This window comes from Mya arenaria, chromosome 5, assembly GCF_026914265.1.
Source record: "Mya arenaria isolate MELC-2E11 chromosome 5, ASM2691426v1".
NCBI classification, from domain to species: Eukaryota; Metazoa; Mollusca; class Bivalvia; order Myida; family Myidae; genus Mya; species Mya arenaria.
In genome coordinates this window covers 37,512,473-37,530,980 of record NC_069126.1, presented here as the reverse complement: position 1 = coordinate 37,530,980, position 18,508 = coordinate 37,512,473, and the positions used below count along the sequence as shown (strand labels likewise).

The 18,508-nt window shown below is 32.0% G+C and overlaps 1 protein-coding gene across 1 annotated transcript; it reads right to left on the bottom strand.

The window, feature by feature from the left end:
• Positions 1 to 2,299: 2,299 nt before the first annotated feature.
• LOC128234203 (HIV Tat-specific factor 1 homolog) lies at positions 2,300 to 17,932 on the bottom strand. Its single transcript, XM_052948283.1, has 5 exons — positions 16,745 to 17,932; positions 13,629 to 13,685; positions 12,605 to 12,674; positions 12,098 to 12,144; positions 2,300 to 10,926 (listed from the first exon to the last, which is right to left on the bottom strand). Exons 1-5 carry the CDS (start codon positions 17,924 to 17,926, stop codon positions 10,774 to 10,776), a joined length of 1,509 nt encoding a protein of 502 aa, XP_052804243.1. The 5' UTR covers positions 17,927 to 17,932; the 3' UTR covers positions 2,300 to 10,773.
• Positions 17,933 to 18,508: the final 576 nt, after the last annotated feature.

The following is an 18,508-nucleotide window of genomic DNA, read 5'->3' as shown; positions in this document are numbered from 1 at the left end:
GTAACCGTTCATTTAATAGGTGAAAACGCCCCCCCCCCCCCAAAAAAAAAGGGTTAGTGAGTGCTAAAAGATTTACTGTGGTCTTATAAGGTAGAAAGACGTGTTTTCTGCACTTTTCTTTCCAATTAAACTCGGTATCCATCATAAGAACCATTATTTTCGACATTTATTCATAGTTTTTGGTATATTTATACAATTCTATTAATTGTAGTAAATCGTATTTGGGAGTAAGAGTACATCTTTAAAGTAATTGTGTCTACCAAAGCATGTAAAAAAAACATACAAGAGATTACACTTGAATCAACGTTCAACCCAATGCGAGAAGCGTGGACATATGGGTGACTTAAGACAGCGCATGAATCCTGACAGGTGGGATTTTGAAATATAATAATCATATGACGCAGACAACATCATTTAAAGAATTCTCACTACGCCATTCTTGAAAATATAAGTTATTGATATGACTTTTAGCGACTCTACTTAAAGTCTTTCCAATATCCCTGATATATGCAATCAGCCGAACGACCTTATAGAGCACTATATAATCAGTGTTGTGTCATTTGGTTTACTTCTTTGGATATATTAGTGAACTCTTTATATATATATATATATATATATATTCACCTAAATGTGTACATTATTAGTATTAGTTATGTAATAGATACAAACTATAATTAATAAATAAACAATTACAGATTTATAAATAGATAAATAGAAATATTTTTCCGAAATATAAACATAAGATTATTATCAGGGCTTTTTTTAATACAATGTATTGGCACGAGGGAGTACTCGATATTCTCGTGCACGGTCCGCTTGCAACCGAAAGACACCTTTTCAATAGCTTTGCTGGAGGTTTAGTCGTATAATCAATCAAACTGGCCAAGTAATACAAAAAAGACCTGCCAATGCAACCTTTGGGAAAACACCATGTGTATTATCAATTGGCTCTCCGATACGGTGGCACAGGGGTGACATGTGTATTATCAACTGGCTCTCCGATACGGTGGCACAGGGGGGACATGTGTATGTGCACGCAACAAACTAAGTCAGCGTTCGCACGAGATACTTCAGTCGTGCGCACGCGTTACTAAGTACCTAAAATTCAAACCATCATGAACATCAACAACAGCAGCATTTGTAATGACAACATCGGCACTCATAACATCTGAATCCAAACAAATATTTAATAAAGCTTCTGTATTGGTTGGATGTTTCATCATTTAATTGTATTTATTAGATTAATTTATTGTAAACATTTGCCTGGTTCTGTTTAGGTTAACCTGATCAAAGGGTATTTTTGTATGTGATCACTTACTTGTTCGTCTGGCGTGTTACTTCTCGAATCAAAATCGCTGTAAAGAGAAGACTGGAGAATCGATAGGTGTCTCTTCTTCCCAAGTTAAATGACCAGGTCCTGTTTCTTCATGAAAAGATAAATTTTCAACATTCTCCGGCGGAAAACAACGGAACCAGGGAGCAGCCATGTTGGAAAGTATTCCTTTACACGTGCAATGACGTATGGATAGTGCTGTTGAAAAAATGTTTCCCGTTACAGTTGGTTCGTTCTATTTACAGAATGGGTAAGAAAGGATTACTGAAAGGTTTTCTTAAATGAAATGAAGTATTTTTTTAACAATTCTTGAATGAAATAATGAACTTTTGGTGTAAATATAAGGAATGAATTGCGAGGTTAATGTCATTATCGGGGTATGAACGCAATTGGGCTGGTCAAAGTGTGTGAAGTCCGTAGCATTCCTTAAATGGATGCAGGTACTTTGCATGACTTGTTTTAGAGTCCCCGAACTTTGTATGCACATATTTCATGATCAGAAGATGACTCCTCTTGATTTTGGGGTCAGTAAACGAAAGATCAAGGTCATGGTTACCTTTAGTAGAAAAACGGTTACTAATCAATGACCTGTAAATACTTTGTATTGTAGACCTCAACTTGCATGCACATTGACCATGGTCAGTAGGCGACCCTATTAATTTGGTTGTCAAAAGGTCAAGGTCGTGGTGAAAAAAAGTGTTTGCATGTCGAGTTATCAAACTGTGTATGCACACTTGTCAGTCAGTATTAATAGTTTAAGGTCGGTAGGTCAAATATCAATAAGACCCTTCAGCTAAACGTTGTTTTTTTCGATTAATAACTTGTGAATGACATGTTCTAGTCTTCAATATTTCTATGCACATTTACGAAGGTCAATATAGCCAAAAAATCTATTCAACATTACAACATGTATAGGTAAAAACAACAGTAAGCAATATTGTTAAAATGCAAAACCAACAAGTTTAGATAAAATGATTATGAATAAAAAACAGATTAACACATGTTCATGGAAATCATAGATCTATCATATAGATATATGTAAGTAAAATTGTAGAATTTTCGCCCATTATAAACTATGGTCATTTAGAATAATTTTTACAATTGTGAAACAATGATTATATTATAGCACATTTATTTATAAATCAGAAACCAATATATACAGAAGTAAAATATTCAACAGACTCAATAAACTAGATGCTTATATGTTTCTAAATATCTATGATATAATTTATTTTGGCAACAGATGAGTGCCTGATTGTAAAACAGATTATTTGTTACACATACATCCTTTTTTACCATCTTTGCTTTTTTATAAGCATTTTTACAACAAAATTAAAATTTAGCTTTTCTGAGTCTGAGTTTTAAAGTCAGACTCAAAGTCAGACTCAGAATGTTAGAAAATACGGGCCCAATGATGATGATATCAATGATCATTCTTAGAGTCTAGAATTCATAAATAGTATTGATTTTGGGGCCAGAAGGTCACCTTTTTTTTTTTTTTAGAAAAAACAGTTTTTACTTTACATATCCAAGACACTTATTCCTAAAGCCCTTAAACATAGAAAGATTATTGGTACTAACCAGTAAATGACTTATTGATTTGAGGTCAAAGCTATCGCTTAGTATCTTTTTGGTTAATCAAGTTCTCGTCCAGTGAAGTTAATCTTTACTGTATTATTTTCTCGGATTCTTGTGGCAGGTTTGATTTTCAAGCCTTGTTCTATTTGCCAAGAGAACAGCTAGTTTTGATTGCTTTATTCATCCATGGATGTGAAATTACAAAGGGAATATCCCATCTACTTTTAAAAGCTGAGACTCAATTTTATCACCAAAATAAGGAGAATGATGTGATGTATTTTAGTATAACTATTTAGCAGTTTGAATGACTTCAAATAATGTATTACTTATGAACAACAACCTCATTAGCACAAACAAACGTTTTATTCATGATAATGTAGATGAACATTTAAATTAGATTCTGTAAACAATTATTGGTCAATTAAAAAGTATACATATTTTTTATCATATTTTTTTTCCTTTTTTGTTTTGAATAACTTTTAATAACATTTCCCAATAACAATAAAGTTATTTTTCTACACAAAGGTTAGACACATATACATGTACCGGTAGTTTTCCATATTATAAAAAATCTATTCAACATTACAACATGTTTAGGTAAAAACAACAGTAAGCAATATTGTTAAAATGCAAAACCAACAAGTTTAGATAAAATGATTATGAATAAAAAACAGATTAACACATGTTCATGGAAATCATAGATCTATCATATAGATATATGTAAGTAAAATTGTAGAATTTTCGCCCATTATAAACTATGGTCATTTAGAATAATTTTTACAATTGTGAAACAATGATTATATTATAGCACATTTATTTATAAATCAGAAACCAATATATACAGAAGTAAAATATTCAACAGACTCAATAAACTAGATGCTTATATGTTTCTAAATATCTATGATATAATTTATTTTGGCAACAGATGAGTGCCTGATTGTAAAACAGATTATTTGTTACACATACATCCTTTTTTACCATCTTTGCTTTTTTATAAGCATTTTTACAACAAAATTAAAATTTAGCTTTTCTGAGTCTGAGTTTTAAAGTCAGACTCAAAGTCAGACTCAGAATGTTAGAAAATACGGGCCCAATGATGATGATATCAATGATCATTCTTAGAGTCTAGAATTCATAAATAGTATTGATTTTGGGGCCAGAAGGTCACCTTTTTTTTTTTTTTAGAAAAAACAGTTTTTACTTTACATATCCAAGACACTTATTCCTAAAGCCCTTAAACATAGAAAGATTATTGGTACTAACCAGTAAATGACTTATTGATTTGAGGTCAAAGCTATCGCTTAGTATCTTTTTGGTTAATCAAGTTCTCGTCCAGTGAAGTTAATCTTTACTGTATTATTTTCTCGGATTCTTGTGGCAGGTTTGATTTTCAAGCCTTGTTCTATTTGCCAAGAGAACAGCTAGTTTTGATTGCTTTATTCATCCATGGATGTGAAATTACAAAGGGAATATCCCATCTACTTTTAAAAGCTGAGACTCAATTTTATCACCAAAATAAGGAGAATGATGTGATGTATTTTAGTATAACTATTTAGCAGTTTGAATGACTTCAAATAATGTATTACTTATGAACAACAACCTCATTAGCACAAACAAACGTTTTATTCATGATAATGTAGATGAACATTTAAATTAGATTCTGTAAACAATTATTGGTCAATTAAAAAGTATACATATTTTTTATCATATTTTTTTTCCTTTTTTGTTTTGAATAACTTTTAATAACATTTCCCAATAACAATAAAGTTATTTTTCTACACAAAGGTTAGACACATATACATGTACCGGTAGTTTTCCATATTATAAAAAATCTATTCAACATTACAACATGTTTAGGTAAAAACAACAGTAAGCAATATTGTTAAAATGCAAAACCAACAAGTTTAGATAAAATGATTATGAATAAAAAACAGATTAACACATGTTCATGGAAATCATAGATCTATCATATAGATATATGTAAGTAAAATTGTAGAATTTTCGCCCATTATGAACTATGGTCATTTAGAATAATTTTTACAATTGTGAAACAATGATTATATTATAGCACATTTATTTATAAATCAGAAACCAATATATACAGAAGTAAAATATTCAACAGACTCAATAAACTAGATGCTTATATGTTTCTAAATATCTATGATATAATTTATTTTGGCAACAGATGAGTGCCTGATTGTAAAACAGATTATTTGTTACACATACATCCTTTTTTACCATCTTTGCTTTTTTATAAGCATTTTTACAACAAAATTAAAATTTAGCTTTTCTGAGTCTGAGTTTTAAAGTCAGACTCAAAGTCAGACTCAGAATGTTAGAAAATACGGGCCCAATGATGATGATATCAATGATCATTCTTAGAGTCTAGAATTCATAAATAGTATTGATTTTGGGGCCAGAAGGTCACCTTTTTTTTTTTTTTAGAAAAAACAGTTTTTACTTTACATATCCAAGACACTTATTCCTAAAGCCCTTAAACATAGAAAGATTATTGGTACTAACCAGTAAATGACTTATTGATTTGAGGTCAAAGCTATCGCTTAGTATCTTTTTGGTTAATCAAGTTCTCGTCCAGTGAAGTTAATCTTTACTGTATTATTTTCTCGGATTCTTGTGGCAGGTTTGATTTTCAAGCCTTGTTCTATTTGCCAAGAGAACAGCTAGTTTTGATTGCTTTATTCATCCATGGATGTGAAATTACAAAGGGAATATCCCATCTACTTTTAAAAGCTGAGACTCAATTTTATCACCAAAATAAGGAGAATGATGTGATGTATTTTAGTATAACTATTTAGCAGTTTGAATGACTTCAAATAATGTATTACTTATGAACAACAACCTCATTAGCACAAACAAACGTTTTATTCATGATAATGTAGATGAACATTTAAATTAGATTCTGTAAACAATTATTGGTCAATTAAAAAGTATACATATTTTTTATCATATTTTTTTTCCTTTTTTGTTTTGAATAACTTTTAATAACATTTCCCAATAACAATAAAGTTATTTTTCTACACAAAGGTTAGACACATATACATGTACCGGTAGTTTTCCATATTATAAAAAATCTATTCAACATTACAACATGTTTAGGTAAAAACAACAGTAAGCAATATTGTTAAAATGCAAAACCAACAAGTTTAGATAAAATGATTATGAATAAAAAACAGATTAACACATGTTCATGGAAATCATAGATCTATCATATAGATATATGTAAGTAAAATTGTAGAATTTTCGCCCATTATAAACTATGGTCATTTAGAATAATTTTTACAATTGTGAAACAATGATTATATTATAGCACATTTATTTATAAATCAGAAACCAATATATACAGAAGTAAAATATTCAACAGACTCATTAAACTAGAAGCTTATATGTTTCTAAATATCTATGATATAATTTATTTTGGCAACAGATGAGTGCCTGATTGTAGAACAAATTATTTGTTACACATACATCCTTTTTTACCATCTTTGCTTTTTTATAAGCATTTTTACAACAAAATTAAAATTTAGCTTTTCTGAGTCTGAGTCTTAAAGTCAGACTCAAAGTCAGACTCAGAATGTTAGAAAATACGGGCCCAATGATGATGATATCAATGATCATTCTTAGAGTCTAGAATTCATAAATAGTATTGATTTTGGGGCCAGAAGGTCACCTTTTTTTTTTTTTAGAAAAAACAGTTTTTACTTTACATATCCAAGACACTTATTCCTAAAGCCCTTAAACATAGAAAGATTATTGGTACTAACCAGTAAATGACTTATTGATTTGAGGTCAAAGCTATCGCTTAGTATCTTTTTGGTTAATCAAGTTCTCGTCCAGTGAAGTTAATCTTTACTGTATTATTTTCTCGGATTCTTGTGGCAGGTTTGATTTTCAAGCCTTGTTCTATTTGCCAAGAGAACAGCTAGTTTTGATTGCTTTATTCATCCATGGATGTGAAATTACAAAGGGAATATCCCATCTACTTTTAAAAGCTGAGACTCAATTTTATCACCAAAATAAGGAGAATGATGTGATGTATTTTAGTATAACTATTTAGCAGTTTGAATGACTTCAAATAATGTATTACTTATGAACAACAACCTCATTAGCACAAACAAACGTTTTATTCATGATAATGTAGATGAACATTTAAATTAGATTCTGTAAACAATTATTGGTCAATTAAAAAGTATACATATTTTTTATCATATTTTTTTTCCTTTTTTGTTTTGAATAACTTTTAATAACATTTCCCAATAACAATAAAGTTATTTTTCTACACAAAGGTTAGACACATATACATGTACCGGTAGTTTTCCATATTATAAAAAATCTATTCAACATTACAACATGTTTAGGTAAAAACAACAGTAAGCAATATTGTTAAAATGCAAAACCAACAAGTTTAGATAAAATGATTATGAATAAAAAACAGATTAACACATGTTCATGGAAATCATAGATCTATCATATAGATATATGTAAGTAAAATTGTAGAATTTTCGCCCATTATAAACTATGGTCATTTAGAATAATTTTTACAATTGTGAAACAATGATTATATTATAGCACATTTATTTATAAATCAGAAACCAATATATACAGAAGTAAAATATTCAACAGACTCAATAAACTAGATGCTTATATGTTTCTAAATATCTATGATATAATTTATTTTGGCAACAGATGAGTGCCTGATTGTAGAACAAATTATTTGTTACACATACATCCTTTTTTACCATCTTTGCTTTTTTATAAGCATTTTTACAACAAAATTAAAATTTAGCTTTTCTGAGTCTGAGTCTTAAAGTCAGACTCAAAGTCAGACTCAGAATGTTAGAAAATACGGGCCCAATGATGATGATATCAATGATCATTCTTAGAGTCTAGAATTCATAAATAGTATTGATTTTGGGGCCAGAAGGTCACCTTTTTTTTTTTTTAGAAAAAACAGTTTTTACTTTACATATCCAAGACACTTATTCCTAAAGCCCTTAAACATAGAAAGATTATTGGTACTAACCAGTAAATGACTTATTGATTTGAGGTCAAAGCTATCGCTTAGTATCTTTTTGGTTAATCAAGTTCTCGTCCAGTGAAGTTAATCTTTACTGTATTATTTTCTCGGATTCTTGTGGCAGGTTTGATTTTCAAGCCTTGTTCTATTTGCCAAGAGAACAGCTAGTTTTGATTGCTTTATTCATCCATGGATGTGAAATTACAAAGGGAATATCCCATCTACTTTTAAAAGCTGAGACTCAATTTTATCACCAAAATAAGGAGAATGATGTGATGTATTTTAGTATAACTATTTAGCAGTTTGAATGACTTCAAATAATGTATTACTTATGAACAACAACCTCATTAGCACAAACAAACGTTTTATTCATGATAATGTAGATGAACATTTAAATTAGATTCTGTAAACAATTATTGGTCAATTAAAAAGTATACATATTTTTTATCATATTTTTTTTCCTTTTTTGTTTTGAATAACTTTTAATAACATTTCCCAATAACAATAAAGTTATTTTTCTACACAAAGGTTAGACACATATACATGTACCGGTAGTTTTCCATATTATAAAAAATCTATTCAACATTACAACATGTTTAGGTAAAAACAACAGTAAGCAATATTGTTAAAATGCAAAACCAACAAGTTTAGATAAAATGATTATGAATAAAAAACAGATTAACACATGTTCATGGAAATCATAGATCTATCATATAGATATATGTAAGTAAAATTGTAGAATTTTCGCCCATTATAAACTATGGTCATTTAGAATAATTTTTACAATTGTGAAACAATGATTATATTATAGCACATTTATTTATAAATCAGAAACCAATATATACAGAAGTAAAATATTCAACAGACTCAATAAACTAGATGCTTATATGTTTCTAAATATCTATGATATAATTTATTTTGGCAACAGATGAGTGCCTGATTGTAGAACAAATTATTTGTTACACATACATCCTTTTTTACCATCTTTGCTTTTTTATAAGCATTTTTACAACAAAATTAAAATTTAGCTTTTCTGAGTCTGAGTCTTAAAGTCAGACTCAAAGTCAGACTCAGAATGTTAGAAAATACGGGCCCAATGATGATGATATCAATGATCATTCTTAGAGTCTAGAATTCATAAATAGTATTGATTTTGGGGCCAGAAGGTCACCTTTTTTTTTTTTTAGAAAAAACAGTTTTTACTTTACATATCCAAGACACTTATTCCTAAAGCCCTTAAACATAGAAAGATTATTGGTACTAACCAGTAAATGACTTATTGATTTGAGGTCAAAGCTATCGCTTAGTATCTTTTTGGTTAATCAAGTTCTCGTCCAGTGAAGTTAATCTTTACTGTATTATTTTCTCGGATTCTTGTGGCAGGTTTGATTTTCAAGCCTTGTTCTATTTGCCAAGAGAACAGCTAGTTTTGATTGCTTTATTCATCCATGGATGTGAAATTACAAAGGGAATATCCCATCTACTTTTAAAAGCTGAGACTCAATTTTATCACCAAAATAAGGAGAATGATGTGATGTATTTTAGTATAACTATTTAGCAGTTTGAATGACTTCAAATAATGTATTACTTATGAACAACAACCTCATTAGCACAAACAAACGTTTTATTCATGATAATGTAGATGAACATTTAAATTAGATTCTGTAAACAATTATTGGTCAATTAAAAAGTATACATATTTTTTATCATATTTTTTTTCCTTTTTTGTTTTGAATAACTTTTAATAACATTTCCCAATAACAATAAAGTTATTTTTCTACACAAAGGTTAGACACATATACATGTACCGGTAGTTTTCCATATTATAAAAAATCTATTCAACATTACAACATGTTTAGGTAAAAACAACAGTAAGCAATATTGTTAAAATGCAAAACCAACAAGTTTAGATAAAATGATTATGAATAAAAAACAGATTAACACATGTTCATGGAAATCATAGATCTATCATATAGATATATGTAAGTAAAATTGTAGAATTTTCGCCCATTATAAACTATGGTCATTTAGAATAATTTTTACAATTGTGAAACAATGATTATATTATAGCACATTTATTTATAAATCAGAAACCAATATATACAGAAGTAAAATATTCAACAGACTCAATAAACTAGATGCTTATATGTTTCTAAATATCTATGATATAATTTATTTTGGCAACAGATGAGTGCCTGATTGTAGAACAAATTATTTGTTACACATACATCCTTTTTTACCATCTTCGCTTTTTTATAAGCATTTTTACAACAAAATTAAAATTTAGCTTTTCTGAGTCTGAGTCTTAAAGTCAGACTCAAAGTCAGACTCAGAATGTTAGAAACTACGGGCCCAATGATGATGATATCAATGATCATTCTTAGAGTCTAGAATTCATAAATTTGCTGGTGGGTAATTTTCATAGAAATAATTTCAATAAGGTGAAACCTTCTCTCACATGTTGATGCCTTCCCTTTTTAAGAGACTCATTCACATTTGAAAGGCTCAGACATCACATTTTCATGTGAAATGTGAACAAAATGCTTGCAGCAATGATAAAACATCTACAAAAGTTGCTCTATTTTTAATAATTATTGGAAAGTTGTGACAGAAGAAAATTCATTAGAATAACTATTGAAAAATTTTTTTTTAATGAAAGTAAGTAAAATAACTCAATTTCATCACTTAAAAAATTAAAATGTTGTCAACAAAATCTCTGAGTGTCCCGGTAAATGTTCCTATTTCTTTTGTAGTTACATCCTTTTTCTAGTTTCTCTGATAATAATTTTCATGAGAGTAATCTTATATTATCTTCATTCTAATTCCTTTAATAGTAATTTCCATGAGGGTAACCACCCCTGCCCCTGTATTTGCCTCCCCTGTTGAATCTTCCTCTCCCTCTATGGTGACCTCCCTGGAAAGTCTTCTGCTGGGGAGATGCATACTGTTCACCCTTTCTGTCTGAGGAGTAGCTGGGTTGCTACAAAAACAATCATACTATATTATATCCGATAGAACAAACAAAAATATTCCAATACACTGTGATGAAAATGGCCATATAATGATAAAAAATTGAGGGCCACAAATATACTTCGGACATGATAAGCCATTCATAACCAGAACTTAGCGCTGTTATTCATGGTTGATAATCCCAAATTTGCCATGCTATTTATGGCCACAAATTTGCACTGCTACTCATGGCTTGATGGCCACATATTTGCCCTGCTATTAATGGCATCAAATTTGACCTACTATTGAGCACCAAGAAATTTACCCTGCATTTGATAGCCACAAATCTGCCCTTCTACTGATGGGCACAAATTTGCCAAACTATAGATGGCCACACATTTGCACTACTATTGATGGCCCAGATTTTTTACTCTGCTAGTGATGGCCACAAATTCGTCAAACTATAGATGGCCACACATTTGCACTACTATTGATGGCCCAGATTTTTTACTCTGCTAGTGATGGCCACAAATTTGCCCAACTATAGATGGCCACACATTTGCACTACTATTGATGGCCCAGATTTTTTACTCTGCTAGTGATGGCCACAAATTCGTCAAACTATAGATGGCCACACATTTGCACTACTATTGATGGCCCAGATTTTTTACCTTGCTAGTGATGGCCACAAATTCGCCCAACTATAGATTGCCACACATTTGCACTACTATTGATGGCCCAGATTTTTCTATTGATGGCTTTAAATTTGCATTGCTATTGATGGCCACGGCTATTGATTGCCAAAATTAACATGGCTATTGATGGCTACATATTTGCCCAGCTATTGATGGCTACAAATTTGCCCTACCATTAATGGCCACAATGTTGCTCTGCTATTGAGTGCAACAATTATGCTCTGCTATGATGGCCATATATTTTCCCTGCTATTAATGGCCACAATTTTGCCCAGCTATTTATATCCACAAATAGCCACAAATTCACCTTTACCATTACAGGCTATTGATGGTGTACAATTGTAACATAATAGCTTGTTGGTGATCATAAATTCCTTTAAAACATGATGAGCAATTGACTGTCATAATTGGTCACAAAATGTCATAAAAAGTGTAAGAAATCAGAGAGACTATAGACTCTGATCAATTCTTTGAGCAGGTTTCACTGCCTTTAAGTTATATACTCACCCACTGTTTTGAATCCTCTCTTTGACTTCCATGAGAGTATATTTGCCCTGAAAAATATATTTTCAATGCCTTTAAATTTGTTTCATCAACAGTTTTAGAAGCTTACCACAAAAAAACTTAAGTAAGGCAATTACTAGTTAGAAATCTCCACTTTTCCAACAGGGCACAACATGTAATCTTGTTTGTAAAATTGAAGTGCTTCATATGCACCTAAGAATTATACTTGTGTCATGATATCATATATTATATGAAATGATTTGAATTGCAAATATGATGGAAAATAAAAACCCTTTCAAAATTAAAACTATCTACAGTTATAGAACCAATGATAAGAACACTGTGCACCCACAATCGGTAGGAATGTGCACCCAAATGAGGAGGATTGTGCACTCAGGGGAATATGCACCCAAAATGGGAAGGAGAGAGCACCAAGAGAACACCCAGAGGAATGTGCACCCACAATAGGCAGAAATATGCACCCCAAAAAGGGAACAAATGTGCACCCACCTCTTTGTCTCTGTTCTCCGCCCACGGCATCCCTGGTCCTTGATGATCTTTGCTGTTCTACATTGGAATACTGAAATTCAAAGGTAATGTTAGAGTATACAAATTTATTTTAGCTCAATTGTGACGAAAACTAAGCTTATAGAATCACTCTTGAGGAGGTAATGTTCAACTTTAGCACGAGATTTTAAAATCTATTTAACCATTTTGACAGCTAGCTCAATCATCATGTTCAATGTTCCTGGTGCTGTATTAAACCTGCAAGCTAAAGATAAGAACATTTTTTCTTCAAAACATCATTTATCTTACCTACTGACAAAAAAATTGTTATATGTACTAAAACATAATCATATTAGAGACTAAGGCACCATCCTATCAATGAAGGTAATGAATGTTTGCTTTTTCGAAAATAAATTATTTTCTCGAAACTATTTTCTACTACGTAGTTCTTTCTATTTTGAAAATAATAATTGATTTGGTCAGTTAAGACAAAGTTTATTTGATCAAAGCTGAAAACCATTCTTTTTAATTTGTGACTGACTTTATAATTGACAATATCTTGGTTTTATGTTACCTTGTACATTTGCTGATAAGTGGGTCCTAATATGAAATAAATCTTATAATACCAGGGCAAGGAATCACGTGACTTACATGTAAAAGGGTTCTGACATGGTTTACCACGGGATATAACCGATGTTAACAAATAAGTCCATGATGTTTATTTCTAAATAACATGTGTGAAATTTTGACCAAGGATTACATTATTAGAATACAAGAAAATCTAAAACATTTCACATGTGTAGAAGCAGAAATAGGCTTAGAAATATTTTTATCCTTTTTCTGTCAAAAAAGTAATTTACAAGTAAACATCTCATGATTTTTGTTTGTTTACATAAGTTGTGACCCATGGTCACCTATGTGAGAACCACTTTAAAACATGTGATTCTTCACCCTGAATACTATATGTTTATTTCAGACCACTATGTTTTCCATTGTTGACTTTCCTAACCATAAAAGCAAGACTTACCGAGGTAGACTTGGCATCTTTTGAGCCAGCGTTCAGCCCCCTTCTGCTGCTTGGATCCTGTGAAAGAAAGCAGAAAAAAACATTTAACTAATACAAAGACATAAAACAAAACCAAAATGCATGACAAAAAGTCCTGAAAGATTTGCTTATGTTAAGCTGCTGGTAGATTCTCTTGGATCATACTGTCACAAAGAGAGACAATGATATGGATATGACTGTGTACACAGTCAAAGACCTCGCGCACCACTGGCATAGGTCCACATCGGCATTTTAGGCCCGGGCTGCAGGAGTGCTTTTTGTAGTATAGGTATGCCAGAAAACATGTTTATTGGAATTTCATTGGGGAGCATACCCCACAGACCGTCCTCACGGGACAGGCCTGCATATCTTATTTGGTTTAGCTACGTTGCTGCTCACCAGGTCATTACAGAGCTCGTCTTTTTAAAGAAAACAGTAAGCTGATCAAGAACACATGTTATTGTTGAGAGAGGCAATTTTAATGAACAAATATGCAGATACATCCTGCACATCTAATTTGGTTTAGCTACGTTGCTGCGCACTAGCACAGCACAGCACTCGTCTCCTTACCAAAACAGTAAGCTGGGCAAGAACACATGGAACTGTTCACAGAGACAAGATTTATGAACAAAATGCCCAGATACATCCTGTAACTTCGAACAAATGAATAGCTATTAAACAATGCTAATACATGTCATTATGCAACATTAAAAATATATTCGCATTGTGTAAAAAAGCATAAGATGCAGATTAATGTAGATTGATAAACATTAACATATGATCATGGATGTATCTAAACAAGAACTTAATAAGGAAGAAATAGAGGAAACAACTACAGCTATGTTACAGCTTCGGGGTTTTCTTTTCACCAGGATTTATCTTATTACTGATGGCCAACAGGGATGGCATCAAGGTAATATTCACTACAGAAAACAGCAGCCATATAATCAGGGCATAATTCATACTATATGGTAAGGTTTTCTAGGCAAACACCACAAATTTGCTTATTCAAACAAAGACAAGTTCTGTGCAATTCAATTAACTATGGCTGAATACCGCTACATACATTTTGACTAAGATGATGAACAATTGTGGATCACTTTTTTGAAATGGCCCATACTCATAACTAAGGTACTAATTAATGCAATATCAATACAGGGTTTCTTTAGTTTGGCAAATCTAGCCTTTCTGAATACTACTGTTGGCTATCAATGTTTGCGTCCTTTTACAGTGGCTATGAGTCAAACCCCAGCCAGAGACATCTTGTGGGTTTTGACAAACTGCAAATTTGTCTATAAAACCCCATTCTGACTGGAGATTTTGTTTAACCAAAAGAATTGGGCAGAAAATATTTAAAAAATAAGACCCTGCTCCATTCCAATGTCTTAAAATATTATTCTGTTCCCTAAAAGTTGCTTCCACCTCCAACCCCCATCTCCAACCATTCAGGGCAAAACATTGATTGTAGGTGCATTTAATATACAATACACAACAATGATAACAACTTGAAAACATCTGTCAATTTCTTGCAGTATCTCCAGATAAAAGGTGTAAAAATGCCTAAATCCCCTTCCCCAAAGAAACAGCTTACAAATCTCCTCCAAAGAGACAGCTTATAAAAAATATCAATTAATAAAAAAAAAACAGCTTACAATATAAATCACCTAATTCAAAGGAACAGCTTACAACTGTCTACTCCAAAGAAACAGCTTACACAATCACCTAATAAAAACAGCATTCAAGTACCTAATGCAAAGAAACAGTTTAAAATATTATCACCTAATTCATAAGAAACAGCTCACAAATATCCTTCTACAAAGAAACAGCTTACAAGTATCCTTCTACAAAGAAACAGCTTACAAATATCCTTCTACAAAGAAACAGCTTACAAGTATCCTTCTACAAAGGAACAGCTTACAAGTATCCTTCGATGAAGGAATAGCTTACATATGTCCTTCTATGAAGGAACAGCTTACAAATATCTTACTACAAAGAAACAGCTTACAAATACCCTATTACAAAGAAACAGCTTACAAATACCCTACTACAAATAAAAGCTTACAAAATATCCTTCTACAAAGAAACAGCTTACACATCAATGTTGTCTGCAATAGGCAAGGCAACATTTTTTCATTCATGACAAATGCTTTCACACATTTTTAACATTAAGACAGCAAATGCACTGAGGCAGTGAGGTAGAAACAGACCTCATCAGTATTGCAATAACAGTAGAGGAAGAAACATACATACATTCACATGTTTTAAAAGTACAGAGTGAAATTAGGCATCAGAGTGTTAGTAAATGAAAAGATGTTGGTAAAACTAAAGATGTTACATACAACTGCTTACATAAGCTGTACATGTATCTTTGACCTAGACTGACTGAAATATCAGTTTTTTATCATCAAAGACTGAAGAAAAACCAACCAATGTAAAGGAACACATGCATGCATCATCATGTAAACATCATTCTGTGCTGACTAGACATAAATATATAAAGTTACATATCCAAACAGTTAACAAAATACCCCTCACGAAATATGTGGGGTCAACAGAACTGTAAAGAAAGTCTATCATTCTTCATTGGTAGCATACAATAAGTCAATACTTACGCCGGACTAAAATTTGTTGGTTGTAAAAACCACTTAGTAACTCGTTTTAATGACAAACATTTCTCATTAAAACAACATAATTGGTCAACCAGAGTAGACTAATTATCCCGTATAAACATGGATGAAAAACAGCTGTTTACTGTTTAATTCTAGTTTGAGCTCATAAAAATCATCTTTTTATAAAAAAAATTGCCATGCCGATGGAAGATAGGTTTTATTGTACAAAAATCTCTCCCTCCATTAGGGCTTTAGCATATAACTCAAGCAAACATTTTATCCCCAAATATTGCAATTTTAAAGTCAAACTATGGTTCACTTACCTTTCTGTGAATATATTGTGGAAAAGAAACTCATACAAACAACCAGGAGTATAAATTACTTAACAATGAAAACATATTAACTTAAGAAAGAAAATACACATTGGGTCTTTTTTTAGGTGACAGAAACTGTGACCAGAAATAAAGTTATCAAAATATTTTAACCAACCTCAACATGAGATTTTGAATCACTAGCTTGTGTGGTTTCTTCTTCCTGATTGTCGTCGTCTGCATCATCAACAACTTCAAAACCTTCAATGTCAAATTCTTCATCATCTGAATCTTCGCTGTTCACTTCATCTACAACATCACCTTCCAACAGATCTTCTGCACCCAACTCAGCCTCGATGTCTTCCATGTTTTCCTCCAAAGAACTGTCATTACCAAGCTCATCTCTTTTTTCTTGATTTGGACCATGATCAGGCAGCTTATCTTCCTCTTTTTCCTTTGCAGTTGCACTGGTGTCATCCTTTTCATCCAGAAGACTGTCAGCATGATGTTCATGTGAAACTGGGCTGTGATCAGGCTGCTTATCCTTCTCTTCCTTTGTAGGTGGACTGGTTTCATCTTTTTCATCCTGGAGACTGTCAACATCGTGTTCATGAACAACTGGGCTGTGATCTGGCTGCTGATCCTTTTTTGCCATTGAACTGGCATCCTCTTCTTCATCCTTTATACTGTTGGCATTGTGCTCATCTTCCTTTTCTGTCATTGAACTTTGACCTGGTTGTTCGTCCTTCAGACTGTCATCTTGATCTTCATCTAAACCTTCATCTACTGTAATAAACTCTGACATGTCTAATTCTTCACCATCTATAATATTTTCTGGACTTCCACAGTCAGCTTGCTCCTTCTCTGAAGAATCTAGTTTACTGTCATTATCAGCACTTGATACAATGTCCTTAGTTGATAAACTACAGTCCTTCGTAATGTGATTATCAGCCGCTCTTGTTGATTTGAACTTAAGATCAGATGGTGTTTCACAAGTGTAAGTTGGTAATTTCATTTGTTTACTTTCTTCACTAATATCAACAGTGGTTCCAGGAACATTTTTTGTACTTTCCTTCATTTCGTCTCTGTCCAAGTTATTTGAAGGTGGTAAAAATTTATTGTGAACTTCATCAATCATTTCTGTTGATGTCTCTAATTCTGGGGACACAGTATTGTTGTAAGCTTCCTCTGGACTGTCAATGTCAGACAATTCCGAAGCAAGAATTATTTCAATGCCTTCCTCAATACTGCTCACTGGAGACAAGGTTAAATTGAACCCCTCATTATAAACCCCTGAATGGTCATCAGAGCTCTTCTGTTGTTCTGCTATATCTCCTAATTCCACTGAAATCTCACACATTCAGAGTTCATATTTTTCACTTGTCTGCCATTGTTCTCCGCTTTTTTCTCATTAATATTATCACTTAAAGAAATATTGATTGGATTATCATCTGTCCCTCCTATTCCAGGACTACTGTCAATGTGGTGGTGTGCATTTTGGGATTCTGTAGTAATAGTTTTAGAAACACATTTTTCATCATCTTTAATAACATTTTCTGACTCATCATCAATGTCATCAACTGTGACAAATTCCTCGCCCAATTGTGAAGCAATAAAATCATTAAAGTTTTCAAAGTCATCTGTTTCATCATCTTCTTCTTCTGAAACATCATCAAGATGACAAACATCAATATCTACACTTTTTTCAAGTTTCTTTTCTGCAGAAGATTTATCTTCTTTTACCACTTCTTCACTTACAGTGCCTTTAACATCTTGTTTAAGATTGCCTGCACTTGAAGCACTTTTTGCATTTTCTTCTGCATTTGATATGCAACCAGCTACATTTTCATGTGCTTTATTTGAAGGGTCTTGAGCTTCATGCACTGGATTTTCTGAAGTGCATTTAAATGCTTTCTTCAGGCGTTCATCATTTGAAGGTTCA